At 36.5% G+C, this 22,738-nt stretch overlaps 8 protein-coding genes across 8 annotated transcripts in view; 4 read left to right on the top strand and 4 right to left on the bottom strand.

Annotated features, from left to right (window-relative positions):
* On the bottom strand, positions 1-2,382 carry CBG05307 (the record flags this gene model as incomplete). The annotated part of the gene is made up of 6 exons (XM_002645549.1): positions 1-165; positions 210-341; positions 388-1,026; positions 1,074-1,171; positions 1,765-1,905; positions 2,265-2,382. The coding sequence occupies 6 exons, from the start codon at positions 2,380-2,382 to the stop codon at positions 1-3; spliced, it is 1,293 nt and encodes a 430-aa protein (XP_002645595.1).
* Positions 2,383-3,033: 651 nt separating this feature from the next.
* CBG28027 lies at positions 3,034-4,648 on the top strand (the record flags this gene model as incomplete). The annotated part of the gene is made up of 5 exons (XM_045240416.1): positions 3,034-3,056; positions 3,880-3,951; positions 4,054-4,152; positions 4,199-4,273; positions 4,501-4,648. The coding sequence occupies 5 exons, from the start codon at positions 3,034-3,036 to the stop codon at positions 4,646-4,648; spliced, it is 417 nt and encodes a 138-aa protein (XP_045098422.1).
* A 1,108-nt stretch (positions 4,649-5,756) lies between these two features.
* On the top strand, positions 5,757-7,248 carry CBG28028 (the record flags this gene model as incomplete). Its single annotated transcript, XM_045240417.1, has 7 exons — positions 5,757-5,815; positions 5,906-5,986; positions 6,285-6,380; positions 6,475-6,588; positions 6,643-6,738; positions 6,792-6,893; positions 7,116-7,248. 7 exons carry the CDS (start codon positions 5,757-5,759, stop codon positions 7,246-7,248), a joined length of 681 nt encoding a protein of 226 aa, XP_045098423.1.
* Positions 7,249-7,503: 255 nt separating this feature from the next.
* Positions 7,504-7,945, bottom strand: CBG05310 (the record flags this gene model as incomplete). Its single annotated transcript, XM_002645550.1, has 3 exons — positions 7,504-7,659; positions 7,703-7,795; positions 7,844-7,945. 3 exons carry the CDS (start codon positions 7,943-7,945, stop codon positions 7,504-7,506), a joined length of 351 nt encoding a protein of 116 aa, XP_002645596.1.
* Positions 7,946-11,213: 3,268 nt separating this feature from the next.
* Positions 11,214-11,925, bottom strand: CBG28029 (the record flags this gene model as incomplete). Its single annotated transcript, XM_045240418.1, has 3 exons — positions 11,214-11,249; positions 11,335-11,517; positions 11,590-11,925. The coding sequence occupies 3 exons, from the start codon at positions 11,923-11,925 to the stop codon at positions 11,214-11,216; spliced, it is 555 nt and encodes a 184-aa protein (XP_045098424.1).
* Positions 11,926-13,209: 1,284 nt separating this feature from the next.
* Positions 13,210-13,471, top strand: CBG28030 (the record flags this gene model as incomplete). Its single annotated transcript, XM_045240419.1, has 2 exons — positions 13,210-13,299; positions 13,343-13,471. The coding sequence occupies 2 exons, from the start codon at positions 13,210-13,212 to the stop codon at positions 13,469-13,471; spliced, it is 219 nt and encodes a 72-aa protein (XP_045098425.1).
* Positions 13,472-16,553: 3,082 nt separating this feature from the next.
* CBG05313 lies at positions 16,554-19,087 on the top strand (the record flags this gene model as incomplete). Its single annotated transcript, XM_045240420.1, has 7 exons — positions 16,554-16,646; positions 16,691-16,868; positions 17,650-17,744; positions 18,417-18,567; positions 18,613-18,853; positions 18,900-19,010; positions 19,060-19,087. The coding sequence occupies 7 exons, from the start codon at positions 16,554-16,556 to the stop codon at positions 19,085-19,087; spliced, it is 897 nt and encodes a 298-aa protein (XP_045092902.1).
* A 284-nt stretch (positions 19,088-19,371) lies between these two features.
* The window catches only part of CBG05314, a gene marked incomplete at both ends in the record, with an annotated part of 5,286 nt that continues 1,919 nt past the window's right edge, over positions 19,372-22,738 (bottom strand). The window contains 5 exons of the mRNA XM_002645552.1: positions 19,372-19,456; positions 19,845-20,003; positions 20,051-20,286; positions 20,333-20,809; positions 20,855-21,175. Coding sequence (XP_002645598.1) covers positions 19,372-19,456; positions 19,845-20,003; positions 20,051-20,286; positions 20,333-20,809; positions 20,855-21,175 — 1,278 coding nt within the window. The remainder of the gene's footprint in view (positions 19,457-19,844; positions 20,004-20,050; positions 20,287-20,332; positions 20,810-20,854; positions 21,176-22,738) is intronic.

The following is a 22,738-nucleotide window of genomic DNA, read 5'->3' on the forward strand; positions in this document are numbered from 1 at the left end:
TCAATATCTACGATGACGACGAGGGGGCTTGTCCGCGACCCATTGCATAGTACCATAGACTTTTTCGGGTTTGATGATACCCTTCGTGATTTCCTTCATTCCACACATTCCCATACAGTAAATACCCGTGCAGAACAGAGTCTCGATATTGACTCCAGAGCCGGCCTATGAATAAAAAATAATCGTAAGCCAGGCAAATTTTTGCTCACCTTTGTTTCGTCACCAGTATTCTTCTCCTTCTCCAATTGAATTTGAATATACTCCTTAGCCTGAGCATTCCATAAGTTATCCGTATCCACCAAGCGAGTGTACTTTGGAAGCGAACTCCATGACTTGAACATCTGGAAAACTCAATTGTGTTGTGAATTTGTCAACAAAAAAACTTACATCACTGCTCGACGCGATGAAATTCGACATATTGCTGTGGAAATGGAATTCCATGGGGAGAGTTCTCAGTGAATCCTTAGATGGCGAAATCGAGAGGAAATCAGCAGTGTCAATTGACCAGAAAATGGATCGGGAAGCGTCAGATGGATCATTACCAATGTAGACTCCGCGGAAGTAGATAAGCTCCTTTTTCTTGTTGTCAGGCATGTAGATAACCAAAAGTCCACTTTTGAAATACTCGTCGTCATTTTTATCTAATCCAAAATCGTCTTGGAAATTCTTATCCAAGTTGAAACGATCGAAGAACCAAGCACCGAAATCTTTGGAAAATTTTTTAGCGACGGTGAAATTTGTCGAGCTCCGAGGATCGATCGGAGGAGCAGCAAGAGATTCGTTGACCATATTCATCGATTTTTCGAACCGAACGCAAGAGAAGTTGTCTGTGTCTGGACTGGTTGAAGAGGCGTTCCAAAATCCAAAAAGACTTTCCTCGGGTGGCATTGAAATACAACGGCGTCGGAAGGATTTCATATGACTTTTTTTTTGATGCTCTGAGATCCACTTCTGCACTTTGGTCTTTATTTTACTGACTTTGAGAGAGCGGAGTTGCTCAGCCACGTTGCAAACTCTATGTGCAAGCTGTAAATACAAAATCAGTGAAACGCAAACGTTACAAAAAAACTTACTACACCGTCCATAGCATACGGATCCTGAGAAATGTCAACGAATCCATCACCATCTCCACCATAGTGATTGAAGTTGTTGATGAAAGCGTTGTCGCAGGCTGTAAAATATACAATATTTATTTAAGCAAATCATTTAGAGGGTACAAAAATTTTGGGGCCATTGGGTTCGAAGCGATTTAGAGCTCTTCACTTCGGAGGTACAAAAAACCAAAAAAAATTCCTTTGTACCCCTAAATCGTTGTACCTTGAATTTTTGCACCATCTGAATTACCGTATTTCCTCTAATAAAAGCTACTTGTAAAACTTGTTTATCAATGGTTTATTTTCAAAAAACTCTTTTTTTCAAAAATTCAGAAATTCGTCATTCCGGAAGATAAGGCTTCTGAGTGTTTTGGAATATTCGAAATTTTCATTCTGCAATTCTACATTACAGAATTACGAATTTACGAATTTCTGAGATTCCAGGATCTCAAAACTCAAAATTCTTAAATTTTGGAAAACAATCTGAAATTCTGAGCTTCCGAAATTTATAAATTAGAAAATTCCAAAATGGAGAAATTCTGGAGTTTTGAATTACCGTATTTTTTCTATTAGAAGCCCATGAGATTCTATTAACAGTGGGCTTTGAACAGAAGCAGGCTTCTATCAGAGGAAATATGGTATGTGCCAAGTAGTGAACACTTCCACTCACCATCATTGCCCAGCAATTCTTCTCTGAAGTGCTTTCCGGCCACGGTCCCTGCCATTATTTCCGCCTCCATCGCCGCTTCATAGTGCTCATCGTGGTTTTTTCGATGTTTCTCATCAGGCATTGTGGGAAGGTGGAGTGTTCCTGAAAGAAAGTATGTGAAAATTCTACGGTATTTTGCGGTTGTTAAATTTCGCTTGTTTTTTCGATGCCTGAGAAAAAAAGATTAAGAGCGGATATCTAGTCGAATTTTTCTAAAAGTTAACTTCAGTAACTTCAGAACCTATGTCAAATTTTGACGATTTCCATCATTTTTGTATAATAATAATCATTTTTCTTTCCGATTTATATCGAAAAACGGTATGAATCGTCGAAAAATTGAACGAAAATCCAATCTCAACTTTATTTTCTCAGACATCGATATCAACTTGTAGCCTAAAATACTCTAAACTTGGAACTTTTTTGGAACTTTTAGATCTATCTTAAACGAAACAAAAACTCACGTCCGGACAAAAAATCAGACACATAAGCGATCACTTCCGTTTCATCAATTCGAACCTCCGGGAGTTGAGAAGTAACCGTGTTGATTGAGTAATCCAATGATCCACAGTTCGATGACATTTTGTTCGGACGAGATTGATCCCAAAAGCTCAAACAAACTGGCAAGTGACAGAAGCTGGATAATTAACCTGAAAAAAAGAGTTATTAAAATCCACGAGATACGATTCAAAGATAATTAAATGGAAGAATGTACGGAACAGATATGCAAACAAATAGGTAATTTTTTCGACGAACGCGCTCACTTTGTGTGTTAATCGTTCTCTAAATAACACACACACAAAATGGTCCTTTGGACGGGAAAGAGAATGGGGGGGGGGGGGGGGAGAGGACACTGCGCAACACAGTTGAGGTCAATTAGCCCCCTCATAATATAATAGAAGAACCCTTTCCCGCTCAACTTGTAGGTCAAAAATAGAGAGGAAGGGGGAAGAAACGCGTCTAAGAAATGGGTAAAATGTTAATAGAAAAAATGGAGAAGAGGTGCAAGTCTGCGAAAATGAATAAAATGTTGATAGAAAAAAAAACATATTTTCGGTTTATCATTTTTGTGACTTGCAACATTGTTAGCACGATTTTTAGAGAAAGAGAGAAAGAGAAAGAGAGAGAGAGAGAGAGAGAGAGAGAGAGAGAGAGAGAGAAAGAGAGAGAAAAAATATCAATTCAATAAAAAAGAAATTAAAGGCAAACAAGTAAATTATTTTTCCAAGCAATATGTTTTCTAATAGAGTTGGACTGTGACCGAAAATTTGCATTGCATCAAAATATTTTGAGAAATACTTCACTTCACATACTAACAAAAAAAAACACGATGTATTAGCAAAACCTTAAAAAATCTCTAAAACAAGCAAAGAGTCTCCATTCTCGTTCATTTTCGGAAACTTTTTTTTTGCCATTTCTACCATTTTTCATAGATGACAGATTTTCCAAGTTTCGCGGAAACTTGAAAACATCGAGAACCTTTATCGACATTTCTCTAGAAGCGGACAGGAACAGAGATTGCTTCTCCTGCAGTTTAATAAGGCACAAAGTGATTTAGGTGTACGACGTGCGAATTTTAACATTTTCGTTCAGGAATTTTGTACTCACAAGTTGTGGATTTTGTACCCTTCGATAACTTTGTATCCCAATGAGCCCAAATTGTGAAATTCAAATAAAACATTGAGACACAACAACAGTTTCATGATAGATTTTAAGTTCAGATCATTTTTTGGTATGTGTTGTTTGACACCTCTACCTCAAAATCGTTTTTCGTTTGTCTTGAACTCCAGAAGACAAAACCTTGAATAAAGTTTTTTTAAAAGCCGACTGTTCAAATTTCTTATTTTGTGACGAATCATTTTCCCCCAGACCAAAACGTCACATTTCGAAGTTTCTGTGAAGGTGCCACTTCAGACATGACTTGTTGCGGTGAGCTACAGCCATGGTTACTCGGAGACATTTTTCCACATAGCCAACTTATTCATTTTCCTTTTGTTTTTGTCTGAAAAGGCGTTGGGATCCACACGAACTATGTAAGTTTTTTTCCATCTCCTCTTTTCAGACCAACTTAATTTTTAGGACTATCAATGATTCCGAAGATTCTTCGGACTGCAGCAACAACGAATCTTTATGTCTACCACATTTCAGCACGTAAGTTGTCTTTTTGAAACCAAAAAAATTACGTTCGGTTTAGAAATCTATAGCATGATCAATTTTTATGAGTTTGTAGATGTGAAATTAGTTATTTTCTAGATTCGGTGGATTTCAACAACTGAAAACTAATGTGGGTACTACAGGCAATCATTTTGTGTCTGCAGAGGTCACAGCCAGATTTTTGCAGCGCTCGCTGACGTAAGCTTTTCTAAGAAGTTTCTGATCGTTTTTGTTTTATTTCCAGGTTTGCCGGAGCTTCTCAATCCTCGAATAAAAAATCAGTAGTAGAAGAAGTGATCACTGAACAGCCTCGTCGAAAGTGAGTTCATTTCTTAGCGACAGTTAAATTTCTAATCAACTTCAAGATAATTTTTTTTTGTTCCTGTGACAGATATCGAGAAATGATCAACTAGTGAAGTGATATTAAAAGTGAATTGCCAATTAGAGCTTTTCCAAAACATTTCAGAAAAACTAAGAGAAGCTGGCTCAAATTCTACGGCCAAGATGCATTTCTGTTAATCACTGTTTGACTAATATCATTTTCAGGGTCGAAGAAATTCCGAAACCATTTGAACCGGGACCACGTACAGAAATTCGCTGGCACAACGCAATATGCTGCGCTGTTATCGAAGCCATGGCAACTACGCTGGAGGTCTGTATGGCGTGTTTCAGATGTCAAGGAGGGCACTGTTAAATGAAAGAGTGGTGTACTTATGAAGTTAATTTTTTTGGGATTTTGGAATCATTTTTGGGTTAAAGAATGTTTATTCAATAAATGTGATATCAAAGTTATAGTTCATGGTATAAATGTTGAAATAACGAAGAAATTGGCAAATTTTTTGTCTATGGTTTGTTTTAAATCTGCTCAAGCAAGCAAATCTAGTACAAATATTCTGGGTATATGAAAAAACAAGAACACACTGGAATTTTGCAAACTAAAAAAAAATTATCTCGTTGGATATGTCCATGTAAAATTTTAAAAAACATGTTACAGTGCCATTATTGCATTATTGCGTTCCAAAAATGCCGTTCCATGCGAATCCCCAGTAATCATCCATTTCCTTTCCAAGTTTTAGACCTTATAAATTTTGAAATATCTAATAACCTTCACTTCGGTCCATTTTCTATTTTGGAATCAAGTTTTTGCCGTCGGACATGAAACCGTTGGAATCTCGAGGTTTTTATTGTCGCAATTATATTTCTTCCCCAAATCCATAAAATATGCTTTGGGATTGTTTTTTTCTTTCTCTTCTTCTCGATTTTGAGGCAGAATTAGAATATGTTCATGAAAGTCTGAAGCGATTATTTCACCATTTTCGATCCCAGTTTTTTCGTTTTTTCTTGACAATTACATTCTTGTCAGATTTTTTTGTAGCTTTTATACAGTTGTGATCATGAACTTGAATTGTTTCAGAAATTACTATTTATTTCAGAACTTTTTGAAATTGAAGAAATAATTTTATTTTTCTGGGCCAGCCGAATAATCAGTCTTGATCTATTGGGTCCGTTGAAAACATTGTTCCGACCCTTTTCTAAATTTATGAAGACTTCATATCATTTTGACAGCTGAACGACCTGGAATTACTTTTTCAAATACTAAATTTTTAAAATCTCTACTTCCACTTGGCCTGACTAAGATTCTTTGTTTGAAAAACTCGCTCGTCACTTCTAAAAAAGCAACTTCAAATCTTTTTTTTCCCGTTGCTCAGATTCCTTTAGTAATGGCTTCGGTTGCTCGGTGACATCCTTCGTGTATTCCCTCATTTTTTGAATTCATCCTTTCTTGGTTTTTTCTAGATAGAATGTCCAGAGTCTTGAGTTTCGAGTCAATTCCAGCTGAGATGTTCGAACGGGAGAGTTCGTAAGTACTGAAAGTTACCGTAATGAATCTGAAAACGAATTATAAAATTTCCGTCACTGTTTGATTTGATTTTTCATTATTTCGTTTTAGAGACTGTTCAACGGAACCGTGGGGAGACTATTTGAGTCAAACGAGCTACAAGGAAACCATGATCAGTTCTCAGGTTTTGAGGTACGTCAGAAATAATTTACCGTGAGACTAGTAGCAGAAGTGTCCCTAATCTGTCAAACTTGAGCTCAATTATCTCAATCCCTGTGCAAGATATCAAACATGTTTGAATTGGCAAAACGTTGCTGACATCATGATAAGTAATTTGTCAGTTGATCACTTTTTTATATCATGGACAGGCACCGAGAAAAAAAATCGGTCAAATTTACTTTAGGGGACTCTTCTATTACAGATTTTGCAGCACTTTGATAAGAAAAAAGAATCACTGTACTGAGAATGTACAAGACGTGCAATTTTTCAGCGACGAGGGAAGCGAACACCTTGATGATTTTGTAAGCGTGGCTAGCTTTCAATCTGGGTCAGAAGATGTGTATGGCACTCCTCCACGATCTTTAACGTAAGTTATTTGTTCTCGAATAGTTCGTGGATTTATTTGACTCCGATTATTTTTTAATATTATTTTCAAATTCATCTCAAGTTTTTCATTGCAGATTCGGTGGATTCATAAAACAAAAACCTCTCTTGAACATGTGGAGCTATGATTCGATCCCGGAAAAAATTTTCAGCTCTCAACCTATGATCCCAGCTAGTGACGAGGCTTCGACGTAAGTTGAACAATTTAAGAGAATCACGAGAAATTCCTAATGCTCATTATTCAGTTATTTGAATGGAGAGGCTAAAAGCAGTTATAAAAGTCAATCAACACTCGGATCAGGAAGAACAATTAGTGCTGAACTGATACCGAGAGCGGATACGTGAGTTTTAAATATATCATTCGGCTTTTGGGTTTTGGCACATTTAATTTCAGGTTCAGCGCATTTGAAGAGCCTTCCGCAATTTCATACAAATTGAGCTTTGGGTCTATTCCAAAAGAAAATATGAAACCGAATTTTGTGTCACGATCTCCGTTGTGAGTTGATGTATCTATGAATGTTTCTGGCTCGAAACAATTGTTTTTAGCTCAGGAATACTTTTCAGGTTCGCACACAATCGAAGGAGTCGTGTGAGAATTCAAAAACAGCTATCAGTTTCGGACGATGTTATCACAGAGGGACCGCAGCCAGAGTCAACTAGGTATTATAACTTTTTCAACTGAAACAAAAATTTCGATTTTTGAAAAATTACTATCCAGAGATGAATCGGACCAACAACCGCAAGATCCAGGACCAAAAGTGCCAATCGTCTGGAGCAACTGCATATGCTGCGTGACTGTGGAAATAATGTGTCATATTTACGAGACATGTTTGGCAATTTGCAATCGTTGAAAAATTTTCATTTTCGAAAATCTTAGTTTTCAACTGATATCTTCAAATTTGTCTTACGAAATTGCTAATACATAATTTTCATCTGTCCTTTTTTTATTAAATGTGTCGAATCATTAAAAATAGAGCCTCATGAAAAATTGGTGTTTTTTTCTTAGTTTTCGTCATATATACTAAACAACTAATGTACAATTTGTTTTATTTTACATTAAAAATGACTTGATAAATGAGAAAATAAAATTGAAAATATTCACGAAATTATTGAGAGGAATAAGAATCACCGGTCTGTTGAAGAATTGACATATTACGAATGAGCACATTTGACACTGTCTCTCCACCCAAAACAACACGAATCAGAGTGTCTTCAAGAATAGCCATTGTTTTGAAACCTAGCTCGACATCTTGACGTCCATCCTGAAATTTCTAGTTCGTAGTCTGTAAAATCATCAAAAACTACCTCGGTATATGGTTTTCTGGAATCCGCGTCTAGGTTCGACATGCAAGTGAGAAGATTGGTGTAGGTCAGCCTGAGCTCCGGGATCTTACATCTCTGAAAAATATCGAAATATTATTTTTAAGATTGTGGAAAAGCACTCACAGGGTGGTTGACAAGTCTCTGCAGACATTGGACTTTTCCGTTAAGATCCTTAATTTCCTTGTCGGTAAAAAGACGTTGGGCAACAGTTGTTTCAGACGACATTTTCAGTTGCAGGACGTAGCGATAGAATTAGGAAATAGGGAGTAAAACGTAGCAATAGAAATAGCAAATGAATGAGATGGTGAGTAGAAAAAACTATACAGCTGTACGGTCGATGCTCACCTGGGCCAATGGGCGGGACATTGGGCGGAAACAATAAATATGGCTCTTGGGAAAGTATGTGAAGAGGAAATTCAAAAATAATAAACAACTTTGACAGGTTTATGGCCCCTATTCTCTTCACGTTTGATCACCATACAATAATTATTATGTAGATTCCGTAATTTGGGTTTGGTGTGAGTCTGGTACGTAATAGTAACAGGTACGATGGGGGACATTAAGAGAGAGATTGTTGTAGTCAAGTAATAATATCCCAGCAGTCCCAACAAAACCAACCCCCCAAATATACAAAAAGTCATTGGCGTCAGTGAAGAACACTCAAACAGTACTCTTACACAACTCCGCTATGCTCCAAACCTGCTACATTTGCATTTCCTTCGAAACCACAGTGATCAAATCAATAATTTTTATTCAAATCACTTTTAAACCAAATACAGTACCGTGCAATAAGATATACAATTCGTGTTTTTCAACTATAACTTTCTTCAAAATAGAGCTGAAGCGTCAAACTTTTTTGTGAAATATGGCAAGTCTCCCAAGAAAAATGAAACAAAAACACTCTCAACTTGAAAAATAAAAGAAAAATTTTAGTGGAAAAATTCACTTTTTAAAAAACTTCGGATTTTTGGGTCATTTTTTAAAAAATCTGAGAAAAATAGGAAACGGTGATGAATGAAATAAAACATTTTGAACATTATAAAAGAGACTTTGACCAACTTTTAAGCAAATCATGCATCATCGAATTACAATTCCGTGTATGGAACGGCTGCTCGAAGTGTCAACTAGAAGTTTCCGGCTTCTGGGCTTTTCCAACTATCATGCATCATCGAATTACAATTCCGTGTATGGAACGGCTGCTCGAAGTGTCAACTAGAAGTTTCCGGCTTCTGGGCTTTTCCAACTATCGTTGTCCCATTTCAAGTTGTCAATGTTTGGTTTTTTTATGTTTTTATTATTTTCCAAATGTTTTTTCTACAATATATTCTTATTTATCACTCAAAAGATGTTTCTTTCAGCTCCAAAAAATGATTTTATAAATTGAGAGGCAAGCAAAAACAAGTATGAGGGTTACTTTTATTCATCGTGTCAGAGTCGGCTGCTAGAATTTGATACTTTTACAATAGATATCAATAATACAGTTTCGTTAAACCCTATAAAACACGATTTCCGCTTGTTGAATGCTCATTCTCGGCTTGCGCGATCTGTTTTGTATTGGGGTTCACGTTATTTCATCGCTGTGTTGGCTCAGATAAATAATTTGACCTTGAAAAAAAGAGAATCTCATGTTAGTCATACTCAAACAATAGCAACAACTTCTTCTTACAAATTAATCGTTGAAAATTGATGAATGGAACACTCTGGAAATGAAACTGGACCAGTGTTCTGTTATATCATTAATTTACTAAATGAAATCACTTTTGAAATAAGTCCTATCGTCTCCATGGGCTTTCCGCATCACAAAATTATGTTTTATAGGGTTTAACGGAACTGTAATATTGATATCTATTGAAAAAAAGTATCAAAGAAAAAAGTATCAAAAAAAAATCCAGCAGCCGACTCTGACACGATGAATAAAAGTAACCCTCATACTTGTTTTTGCTTGCCTCTCAATTTATAAAATCATTTTTTGGAGCTGAAAAAATCATCTTTTGAGTGATAAATAAGAATATATTGTAGAAAAACATCTGAGAAAAAAAAACCAAACATTGACAACTTGAAATTGGACAACGATAGTTGGAAAAGCCCAGAAGCCGGAAACCTCTAGTTGACACTTCGAGCAGACGTTCCATACACGGAATTGTAATTCGATGATGCATGATAGTTGGAAAAGCCCAGAAGCCGGAAACTTCTAGTTGACACTTCGAGCAGCCGTTCCATACACGGAATTGTAATTCGATGATGCATGATTTGCTTAAAAGTTGGTCAAAGTCTCTTTTATAATGTTCAAAATGTTTTATTTCATTCATCACCGTTTCCTATTTTTCTCAGATTTTTTAAAAAATGACCCAAAAATCCGAAGTTTTTTAAAAAGTGAATTTTTCCACTAAAATTTTTCTTTTATTTTTCAAGTTGAGAGTGTTTTTGTTTCATTTTTCTTGGGAGACTTGCCATATTTCACAAAAAAGTTTGACGCTTCAGCTCTATTTTGAAGAAAGTTATAGTTGAAAAACACGAATTGTATATCTTAAATTTGAATGAAACAAAATTTCACTTTCTGTAGCAGCAGCGACATGCGATTCAGACACAGCACGAACAGTTGTTCCATCTAGTGTCTTCGTGGTCTTTATAGTTCCTGGATCTTCATTTGTCTGAATGAAAAATATTAGAAATGAAACAATAACTCTCATTAACAATTAAATAAGACTTTCCGTAAACCTCCTAATAAAGTGCCGCTCCTCACCGTAAAAATCTAGTGTATATTGATATAATATACTGCAATATGTACACCATAAATGAATTGAAACGCATAAACTCACTTCAGAATATTTTGCTGAACAATAATAACTTTTTTTGGTTCAGACTCGGAGCTCTTGGAGACCAACTTATATGAAAACGAGAGAAAAATAAGAATTATTTCAAAAATGTGAACTAGCAAAGAAATTTGCGCTTTAGGTATCCGAGCAACCAAACGATCTGGTACACAGCAATGTGATAGTCTCAATAATTGGAGGTGCTTAGGGGAGCGCATAACATTTGGCATGGATTGAAAGCTTTCTAGAAACAGGAAGAATTGTTAGTTTCCAAAAAATGGGAGAAGCGACAAGATTCGAAATCACAAAAATCTAAAATTGATTTATATTATTTAAAAATTCAATTCACCGGATTTTGGTAAAGAGTCAAGGTCTGAAGAAATGGTCCATTACATATAATTCCATCATATTGTCATTTCTTGTATTATTATTCTGCTGTATCACACTTTCTTTTTTATTCATTATAATTTGAAAACATATCGAGTTACAGAAGGACAACTGGATAAATTTGGCAGTTTCAAAGTTAAAACAAGTTACATAAAAATGCACAATTATATAACGCTTGAGTACAACGGGGCAAAAAACAAGGCAAACCAAAGTGAGAGTGATTTAAAAAGCAGATATGGGTTTTTGGAAGTTAGCAAAATATTATGTGGAGAATCATTCACCGTTTCCTGTTCCTAATCTTCGATTTTTAACGTGCATGCCGAGTCAGGCTGAAAACAAAACATCGGTTACAGAAAAAGACAGTTTTGCGAATTTTGAAGCCTTCGAAATTTAAATATGGTGTTAAAAACTAACCGATTTCACAATTTGTTCTGGTGAATGTGGAGAACTTGTCTGCTCGGTGTCGCATTTCATTCTCTTTTCTGGAACCATTGAATGGAGGACTGGGCTGTCGTTTTCTTCATTCAGAAGATCGATTTCAGCTTTTTTAACTTGAGCTTTAGGTTTTCGAGACGTTTTGCTCTTCTTTGAATGGACCTGAACTTTTTGATAGTTCAAACTAACAAACAAAATAATTCTTTTGAAAACCTTAAACACAACTTAACATACCTGGGGTTTCATTTCTTGCCCAGCTCGAGCGTTCATCCTGCAACTTCTTTTACTTTCCGTATGACCAAGTTCAGAAAACGCCTGTTTTTCATCTGAAGAATGAGAACTCTCATCATATGGCAATCCCATTTTCATCGCTTGATCTCGTTTCGTGACTGCTTCCTCAATACGATTCCAAACAGTTAGTTTCTCCATTATACCTTTGTGCAACACGTGTCGATGTAGATCACTATATATGGTGACGTTGGGAGTGCTCGAAATGCTCGTAGGTTCTTTACACGCTTTTCGATAAATTTGAAAAATATCAGCACGGATTTCACCCAAGCGAAAAGCCATTGTTGCGCTGAAAAATGATAATATTCGTTTGCGGAAAATTACGAGAAAGAAAAGAACAAAACAACACTCATTCAAATATTACGTGAGAATGGTACCCAAACATTCCGCACGTCTCACAAAACACCTATTGATCGAACATACATAAGCAAAGAAGGATTTTTGGTGTGAGTAGACTTGCATTCTCCCCCTCTTCCCGCGAGAGTGATGCTGTGCGCAGCGCATACTGCCTCAGTTTCTCTTAAAAACGAGGATTGAGGGAATCATCCAGTAATTGAGATATAACCGTTTTTGTTTATTAAGAACGTTGTCTGTTAATTTCTGAAAAAAAACATCTCGCAAATCGAATTACAATTAAACAAAATATCGGTTCTCATTTTCAGATAAATGTGTTATTTTTTCAATTCTTACCAAATACAATAGATCCCGTATTAGAAAAATTCCTATAAAAATTCACATGTGTGTGATCTAATGAAAAATGTATTGGGTGGCGGAAACAGAAAGCGAATATAACAACTTGTAAACATGAATTTTAAAACTGTTGAAGAGTTTATGATAAGCAGAATTTTTTGATCGTAAGATTAAAAAATAAAGTCTGAATCACAAGAACGTCGAAAATTCAAGAAGAACATGACGATCAAAACTGAAATTTTTTTTAATCGACTTATTAGAAATAAGGTGATGGAAGTATGCATAACGGAAAGTTCGTCGAAATTTCTGAGAATTCAATTCAACTTTTTTCTTATTTTTCTTCCAGAAACACTTTGCTTTTCCAGTTTCAAAAAAATTTTTCACGAACGACAAAATCTGATGTATTTTAAAAGTCAATTCTTCCATCGAATCAGTCTTTTTCATAAAATTCAAATGCATTCTAGTTGTATTCCATTGAATGTGCCATCTCCCATATGGTACCTTCTCGACTAGTTATTTTTTAAAAAAGACAGAACCCTTGTTACCGAACTCGTCTTCCAGACATCACGAAGAAATCTTCAGTCTTGTGCATCCTCTATTCTAGACGTATAATCTTTGTCTGGCTTATGCCCACTCATTTCAAACAAAATTCTATTTTGAAGTTTTGAAATTGGAATTGTACTTGACGATCGTCACCTGGTGATTAGTATACATTCCCGTTATTTTTCTTCCTACACATTTTTTCGATTTTGTAAAGCTTTTTTTCTCTCAGACTAGAACCGCCCATTCAAAATAAAGAGTGTGACCGGGAGGCGGGGCTTAATTAGACAACTATAAAAACCCAGAGCAGGCTTCTCTCAAAACACGAATCCAGAAATGAATCGTACTTATGTTCTTGTTGCTTTACTGATGTTCAGCTTTTCAAGGTTTGGCTTTTCAAGGTTTGGAGGTCCGTGTTTCATCGAGGTAAATGCACAGCTTTTTTTTAGAACTATTAATTTAATTTCAGTACCATAAGGACAACGTCTTCACCTACTGCTACTGCAAATTCAGTCGATGCAACGTTCCTCAAAAACCAATTCGCCACGACCGTTATATGGCAAGAATGCTTCTTGTTGATCCAGACCACCCGGATTAATGAAAACATCTCAATAGGTTCTGTTAATGATTTCGATAATGACAAATCTTGCTGAATAAAACTATTTGACTCTCCAGATCAGAATAATGATGAAAATGCTTTTTTTTTTTTTGAAAAAAAAACCAAATATTGAATTCGAGTGGACAGCATCATCATAAAATGTTTAGAGCAGGAAGTTTCACTTCAAATCAAACATACAACATAGTTGTGAATTGAATATTCATACATCTTCATGGATGTTTCAGTGATTTTCGTAAGAATGACTAATCAATTAGTTTTTGGAGTCAAGTACAATATTTGGTTATAGGAATTCTTGGAACAATGAATTCATTGGCCCCGGTGTCAGAATCAATTATTGGTTTGTCAAAAAATCAAAGGCGAGAATCAAAACACAAAGAAAAACAATAACATTTGGATAAGTCATTATTTTTGAGAATTTCGGAAAAGAAAGATTTTGAAACGAAAATAGTTTTGTATTCGCTTGTGTTAGATGAGTTGCGACCAATTGAGGATGTATAGAGAATGCACGAAGACAACAGTTATGATGAGAAACGCTTTTCAAACAATTAGAGGGATTGGTTCAAATCTATATAGTTTCACTAAAAAACGTGTGATCAGTTTAAATAAGATTTATCAAAGTTTTTCCCAGTATCACGTTATATGTATGTTCGATTTCCAATAATAGTCTTGTTTCAAAACAAGATAGTTTCTTTTCTTTCTACCTTCGTTTCCCGTAGATGAGCTCTCCTTCACATGTTCAGAATAATGACAACAGATGACGAAACCTTAATATTCGATGCGCACACCAAAAAAGAGACAATAGAAGAGGTCAATGAGAGTGAGATTCCAAAGATAGAGGTAATTGTAGCCGTTCGCTCTCACCGCAAGACGCTTTGTATAGTGTAGATAACGTTCCCAATTACCCGACATTACCTTTCTGCTTCCGTTTAAAACAGTTCCCATTTTACTGACTTTTTTATTCATTTTATTTATTTATTTATTATTTGTTTTTGTTACTTCAATTCCAAACGTTGCTATTCAATAATGCCATACGCGCAAATACATGCACAACGACCCGCAGAAAACACCACAGAGAACGTTGACGAAAGAGTTGATAAGAAAGATAAGATACAAGGTTACATGACAATTAACAACGCAACCGCATATTAAGATTTATGAAGATAGATAAAACGATAACCCACATTGCCAACCATATTTTTTATCCATTTCTGTTCTGCTCGTTTTGCTGTCTGAGATTAATATCAGTTTTATTCGTTTTCATGTTTTTTATTCATTCAAATATTAAGTGAAAATGATTTTGAAGTCTGCTTTTAAATTTTTTGTAGCTATTCAGAGTGGAAGCTAGCAATCGCCAATTAATCGTAACAGAATACTATAGAATGACGCCATTACCTATCAACTTTTTTTATTTATCTCATTTTCTGTGAAAGATATCAAAAAGTAATCAACTGAACAAATGTCTTTCGTTTCAAAATAAATATTTTACCAGTTGACCATTTGTTGATATCTTTCACAGCTAATGAGATTGAAAGGCTTAAAGTTAAAGGTTTGGGAAGGGAGGGACGCTCTATTAGTGTTTACCATATCTCCCAAGTAAGATCTTCAAGCTATTGCAACAGTTTATGATAATATTCGTTTTTTTTCGATGATTTTTCATTTTCTGAGCGTTTCTCTATAAAACTTAAAATTGAAAATTTTACTATCTACCAGAATTCGTGTTGCTTATTTTCTTTTCCTCATGACAGCGCAGTCGAATTCAAAAGATTGTTTTTATCTCTTGGTTCTTCATATCTGACCGACAAGTCACAAGTACATTATCCATTTTTTCGAATTTGGATTCTACGAAATCTCACGCCTACTAGTTCTTTGACGACGAATAATTGTAGCACCGGAAATTTGTTTTCGCGTCATTGCTCTTCATCAAAAACACAATTTTCTTCATTCTCGCCACTTTTTGGGCTTTCTTTTAATAGATTCTTGCCCACTCTGTGACACACCGATTTCCACATTTTTCTTTATCTCAGGTCATCTTTTTCTCGTTCACAATTGATCGTTTTCTGATTAAAAAAAACGGATAGCATTCTCTTTTTCCTTTCTCTATCTCTTCCACATGGTGTTCTCATGTAGATAGTGTATCTCTTTTTGATTCACTTCTTTTCCTTCTTCTCTCTTCTAACTCATGGATAGTTTTTTTTCTATTCATATGCATGTTCTCTTTGAGTCGAATCCTCTCATTGTTGGGTTTTCTGTTTCATTCTTCTCTTCCGCTCTCTTATTTATAACACTCTGACCCGGCCAAATTATTATTCTGGTACTCTATTGATCGTGAGAGGTGAAAAAGATGTACGCACACAGGCAGGCAGTGTGAAACAGAATGATACGCAGACGCGCGAAGCCGAGCGAACCACGAGTGTGTGTACTCGGAATACCAGTCGCCCAAATGTTTCCTTCTTGTTTCATATGTGTTCCTCTCTAACAGAACGTTTTTTTTCGGAATTAATTTTTGCTGACAAGGGAACCTCAAGACCTTGTAATGCTAGATTTTGATGGGAATTTTAGAATAACCTTTCTAGACACTTTGGAAAATTTCTGGATTTGCTCGCCAGTTTCAGTACAGAAAATCGCGTTTTCAGTGTGAAAATAGAAACTTTTAAAAACGATTTTTTATTTTTCTAGGACATTTCAGAACATGAATTTCGTTGTGTTATTGAATACAATTTCACATTTCAAATATTTTCCCAAAAACTTTTTTTCAAAAGTTTTCTATAAAATCTAATTGCTAGAGAAATTCAAAAAATCCAAAAAAAGTTTTTCTTGAGAAAATGTTTAAAATATGAAATTTCATTTAATTTAAGTTCAAAACAACACTTTGTTCTAAAAAATCCAAGAAATTGCTGGATTTTTGAATTTTCAAACGTATAGGCTATTCTTAACCTGTGTTGAAATTTTCATCAAAATCTGGGTTCAGAAAATCTGGGTTCACTCGTGAGACTTTAATATTTTCCTTGGATATTCTATGAAAATGAAACACATCATATTTACAAATGCTGGTTTTTCAGAGATGTTCCAGTTGATGATCAGGAGTATCAAGAAAGATAATTTTTGCATACAGCTGGAAAGTGATCAAGTCAAGGTTTCGGAAGTTCGCAGACTGGTAAAACAATTATGATTGTTCAAATATTCATTTTTTTTTCACAGATCAATGAGCACTTGGGAATGGTTGATGGTGACTTCTGGATGAATACTAATTGCCGAAACCTCGATGATCAGAAAACTCTTGCCGAGTACAACCTCAAGGATTTTGCTTGCGTTGATGTCATGTTCCGCATGCGGGGCAGACCTGGTCACGACTGTCCAGGTTGCCAAAAAAGTAGAAGTGAGTTCTGGTTTGCTACAAATTTGTATTCAGCATACTTGTCATTGGCCGGGCAGGGCTGGGTCAATATGAAAATTTTCTGGCCTGGCCCGGCCCGGTCCTGTCGGCCCTGGTCGGCTTCTGAAATTTCGAAATTCCGAAGTTTTTTTGAAGTTTTTACAAGTTTTCGCTAAATTTTCAATGGTTCTTAGAATTAAAGAAAATAGACAAAAACAACTGCTAGAATGATCATGCCACACAGTTGAGAATAAGAAAATGCGTTTATATTATTTCTTAGCTTCTTTAGTGTTAAATAACCCTCGTTGACCTCCAGACCTTCAGAGGACGCTTTCCTTTGGCTAGCCGGGTGGCACTATAGTGGCCAGCAGGGTGATGTTAAGGTAGACATCTATTCAGAGCATTTACGAAGCACTAAAAACACACCAGAGCCCTTTTTGGCGTGTTTTTGAAAAATTTAATGTTGTTTCGATCTCTTCAATTAATCCTATTTGCAATCATAAGCGAACTTTTACTATTCAATGTTTCTTTAAGAAGACAGAGAAGAGAAGGCAAAAGATGACCTCTCACTATGTGTGGACATTGTGTCTAGTAATAGGGCAGCGGCTTTTTTGTCAGGGTACTTCTAAGCCTGACGGCCAGAAAAAAGTTTCTGGTTTGCTGAGCTTCTTCCGGACGGTTCGATCCTTGACCGCCTACCCACAACCCGTGCCATCGCCTGGTTTATCCCCCGCATTGACAACATCATACCAAAAATATATATCTAAAAACCATTATATTACAGGGATTGTGCTCGTCTCCATTCAAGACTCGACAGGAACTACACACAATTTTGAATTGGAAAGCAACGATGTGACGGTATCCCATCTCAGAGAATGTGTAAGTTACTGAGCATTTTGAAACACTTTTTTATTTCGTTCCTTTACGAAATCGGCAGAAGTACAGTATTGACCCCTAGAGAAGACGTCATAACTTGCAAAAAAAAAAGAAAAAAACGTCAACAGCTTTGAATTTCAAAAATACTTTTTCCGAAGAAATTTTAAACAGAATTAAATCAAAATTGTACTTTTCTTGTATCTCTTTTTCTAATAGTGAAGCTTGACACTTTCGGGTAGCGTCTATGGCGTCACGGGGGTGGTCTTCAGGCAAATTGGTCCATTCCAATTGGTTTTGGCAGTCAGCTTTGAGTCCAAATATCTAATTTACTGTGAGATATATCAAAAAGGGATTGGCTGATGAAATGTTGCCGATAATATGATAAACATTTTTTTAGTTGAATACTTTTTGAAATTTATCACAGGAAATGAGATACATGAGCTCAAACTTGACAGCTTCTGGGTAGTTCTATTGCAGTGTTTACGGTAAACATGAAGCTTTGCAAATCTACTAATGAAGAGATGGGGTAGAACATAAGTATAAAATCGAAACATGAAAGCGCATTTGTTACAATTCCTTTGCTTTACCATGTAGGTAAAATTTATTCAATCGAAAATTGCATAAATTTCAAAATTCGTTTCAGAAAACCTTTTCAGTTCCAATTTTCATTTTCAGATCGACTCCTATCTTCTCGATCAATATACCAAATATCGTCTTGTTGGAAATTTTGGTATTATGCAGAACGATCGTACGCTTTCCTCTTACGGTATCCAGAGGGAAGCGTATATCTACATCAACTCTGCCACTCCGGAGTCAGCTTACGAAAGTCAGTCATTGCCATGAGCCTCTCTTCTTATTTTATTTTTTGCAGCCATGTTCGTTTCGCCACAAGAGAACACTGCCGTCGAGGCAATTCGAGGTGCTCGAAGAGTGGTCAAGCTGACTGAAAAAGAATGGAGAGAACAATGTCGAGAAAGAGAGGAATATCAGTGTCGTTTAGAGAGAAGACAGCGTCGCAGAGATCGTGAAGAAAACCGGCGAAGGGCTCGAGAGTTTGTCGATGACGAGATGCCCGACGAATTGATCCCTTCTCTGCCTGCTAAGAGATCCAAGTAAGTCACTAAAACAATTTGATACACGAAAACCATGTAACAATAGATCAAGCCAACACAATGATGAAGGTCGTGAAGAAAGCCAGCAACGGATGGAAGAGTACGTCGAAGACGAGATGCCCGATGAGTTGGTCCCTCCGCCTGCTAAAAAATCCAAGTGAGTCCCTAAATCAATTCGAAACACGAAAACCATGTGTAACTTTCAGAGAAACCCATTACTACAACAAAATGTGAACAATTACTCTTCCGATTCCATCTTCCCACTTCCAGCTTGGATTTAAACAGTCACAATTCCACTGCTTTTGAATTAATCATTGGGCTTAGCTCTTCTTGTCTGAGTTCTTTCCAAAATGTGTATTTTAAAAACATTTTAGTATATTAATAATTCCATTTACATTTTTTTGAATGCCTAGTAAGATAAGAATGATAAAACGTATTAATTTATTCGCCGTTTTAAAATTAGTAACCCGTTCTGTTATAGCACATAGAACATTTCAAAAAACCGAGGTTAGAATAATTTACAGAAACAGAAGAACACTCAGAACAAGAAGAGTTGTCCCGAAATGAACTCCACTGCTTGCGTAGTTGCGTTTCTCGGCAAACCTGAAATATGAATTATTTACTGATTGGAGATTCACTAATTCAAATATTCACAAGAACCTTCAACAAGGAACCTCAACACTTTGTCAACTAAATTGAACGGTCGGGTTAGGAAAGCATATCTAGACATTTCTGAAAATTTCAGAGCTTGATTGCCAGTTTCTGCCGAGTTATATCAGTTTCTTTTTTCAAAAAAATTTTTTTTTCAAATTCTAAGATACGTGCTCTTAGTACTGTAATTGATATAATTTGGTTGAAACTGGCAAAAAAATTCTAAAATTTCAAGAAGTTTCCAGATAAGATATTCTAAACCTATCCTGAAATTCCATCAAATTTGGGTTTACAATGTATTCAGGTTCTTTTGTGAAGTTGAAATCAATCATGAACTTACATTTTGGTACCAGAGACTTGATGCTCGGCTTTCGTGCCAATCATGGTATGCATCTGACGTTTGGTCATCAACACAAAAACGATTTCATCGTCCGTGGCACTGTTTCTTGGCTCCTCGACTTCAGAGTTTAAGGTAGATGCATTGGATTTCAAGAGATCCCTGACATTGTTTGTAACTTGGACCTCAGATGCAACTTTAGAACTCACGTTTCGTTTCCAGCAGATTTTCCTTCTTCCAACCCATCAATGAACGTGTACATTTGCTTTTTAGTCATTCGAACGTAAACTTTTGTATCCAAATCGGCATCATTAGCAACTGGCTTCATTTTTGAGCTCATAACCTCTTCAGATTTGTTAGAAATCGTTTGGTTCTTGTGAGATTTTGTTTCGTGAGATTTTTTATGGCTTCTTGCTTTTGAAACAATGACATCGCGAGACTTGTCCTGAAAAAAAAGATAAGAGGAATGGATAATATTTTTTAAATCCCACCTGACGACTATCATCACTTTCTCTGATAAGTTTTGCTTTATTCTGCTTTGTATCCTTGTCAGATTCATAAGAGTCGCTCTTTGGATAATAACGCTTGTGACCATTCGAGCCGGATTTCTTATGAAGATGCTCTTTGTCCATTTTCTCCTGCTTCACAGCATTCACAAACATTTGTTTCACATTCTGCAGCATTTTAGAAATTTCAATGACATCTTCGAACTTTGTTGACGCAATTTCGGTTTTCTTCAATGCTTTCGGTGTTCTATAAGCCGTTGGGAAAAACTGTTCGCTCTCCAAGTCTTCTTCGTGCTCCAATTTGTACAACTTGCAACCTTCATTCACTCTCAGAAACTGTTGGAATCGTCCTCGAGAAACAATGAAATTTTTGTTCAACCAAAACTCGGGTTTGAGTTCGTCTTGATTGATCACGCATCGGAAAGAATTGGTTTCAAATTGTTCCACAACGTTGGTGAGATTCTGTAATTGACGATGCTTTCAAATTGACACATCCCCCTTCCTCACCTGTTGATTGATCAGAATAGTCTGTCCGAATCGTCCCAATCCACGAAGACGTTGTCCAGCAAACGGAACACAAACGAAGAACTCCATTGTGTTGAGAAGGTCTCGATCGGTGACAATGGAGACGTAGTCGGTGACTGACATATTGCGCACGAAAATGTTCACATTTCCAGATGGATCGAAACGGAGAACGGTTTGACAATCAGTGTTGGGATCGCATTCTGGCGATTCGGCATAGCAGGAATGTCGTCCGGAGCATTTGATGGTAGCTGTCGCCACGGAAACAAAGTATGCGAGGAAACAGAGTTTGTGGAAAATCATTATCTGGAAAAATGATTTGTTGGATGAGAAGACGATAAGAAATTACAAGGAAAGTATTAGGTTGGTAAGAATGTTTTTTTGGCAAAATTTTTGAACAGATTTTCCTTGAAGATGGGGGGACAGGAGATTTTTCGGAGGATTTATGGAGCCAGAGTATGCATTCTACCGTCGCGGTGTACTACGCTTAAAATCACTCTGCGTACCGCGGTCGTCCTCCCCCTTATGTTTCCCATCGGGGGCGCGCTCATTCTTTGCACTCGTGGCGCAGTCGGTAGCGGCGCTGTACCCCTGAGCTGCCCATCATGAGTTCAACTCTTTGAGGGGTGTATTTAGACGGAATTTCGAGAACATTATGTTTTTCATGTCTGATTTATCGAGATCTGCATAAGAAAAATTATCGAATAGCTGTTATGTTTTCCTCTGGATAACCGCAAGTAATTCAAAATGATAATGCACCTCAGAAGAAACCCATATCACGCAATCCGCCAGCGCAACTAACAAGAAAAACAAACCAAAATGAATGAGGAAAGAAAATGAGGACCACAACAGTCGTCTGGTCGAGGGTCACTTTTCTCGCGCGCTCATCTCGTGAACTACACTACACCCGCCAATCTATGCTGTAGACTCTACAGGCGAGAGGGTCCCCGCGCACAGGTCGCCTTCTTGGACTGTCTAAGTCTCTTCTCTCTCACCTCCTCATTATCTTTTTTTTCTATTGCGCAACACAGGGTTTTTTTTTACTTTTTCATGGTCCTCTCTTAAAATTACAGTACCGCTTAATACGATAAGAAAAACGTGATTTTCAGTTGATTTTAACCGTTTTCAAGAGTCTCGGGCTCGGCCGTCAAGTTTCCGATCGATTCGAAAATTTGGGAGGACAGACCTTATTGAAAACATTGCATTCACAGAATTTTTGAAAATTCCTAGTTTCTCAGTTGCTTGCCAACTTCTAAAAAACACCACCTTCACCCGTTTTCGTACTGAAAATGTGAGAAAAAGCAAGTGTCTTTCATAAATCGACAGGAAGCTGTAAAACTATGTATGTTTAAAAAATTCTGAATGCGAAATGTTCAATCTAGGTCTGTTAGGTTGACAGCCAAGCTCCAAACTTCGGAAAATGACCAAAAAATAAACTGAAAAATGCGTTTTTGTGTATCTATTTGATCGGTACTGTATTTATCCTTTTTTTATTGACTATAATTAACTGTAATAGTGTCTTCCAGATGAACAACTCTTCCTCTGCGCTCACTGTCACCACTCAACCAGAATTCACACACGGGTATCCTGTTTTAGTCACATTCTACATTGGTCCAACTAATCAAAAAGGACGCCATCCCGCAATTGCACGTGAAACTTTGACTCCTATTATGATCTTCAAGAATACATGGGTAACTTTCCAAAAAAATTTTTGGCAATAATAATGGAATGTTTTCAGGCGGAACTCACTAAAACTCTTGGGCGTTTCTTCAACAAAAATCTTCCACTGCTGATTGTCGGTCGTGACATTCGAGTGAAGGACAATGATGATTTTATTACTCGTATGACGAATTGTCGCTTTCTTCATCG

The sequence above is a fragment of the Caenorhabditis briggsae genome (assembly GCF_000004555.2).
Source record: "Caenorhabditis briggsae complete genome, chrX, whole genome shotgun sequence".
NCBI lineage: Eukaryota > Metazoa > Nematoda > Chromadorea > Rhabditida > Rhabditidae > Caenorhabditis > Caenorhabditis briggsae.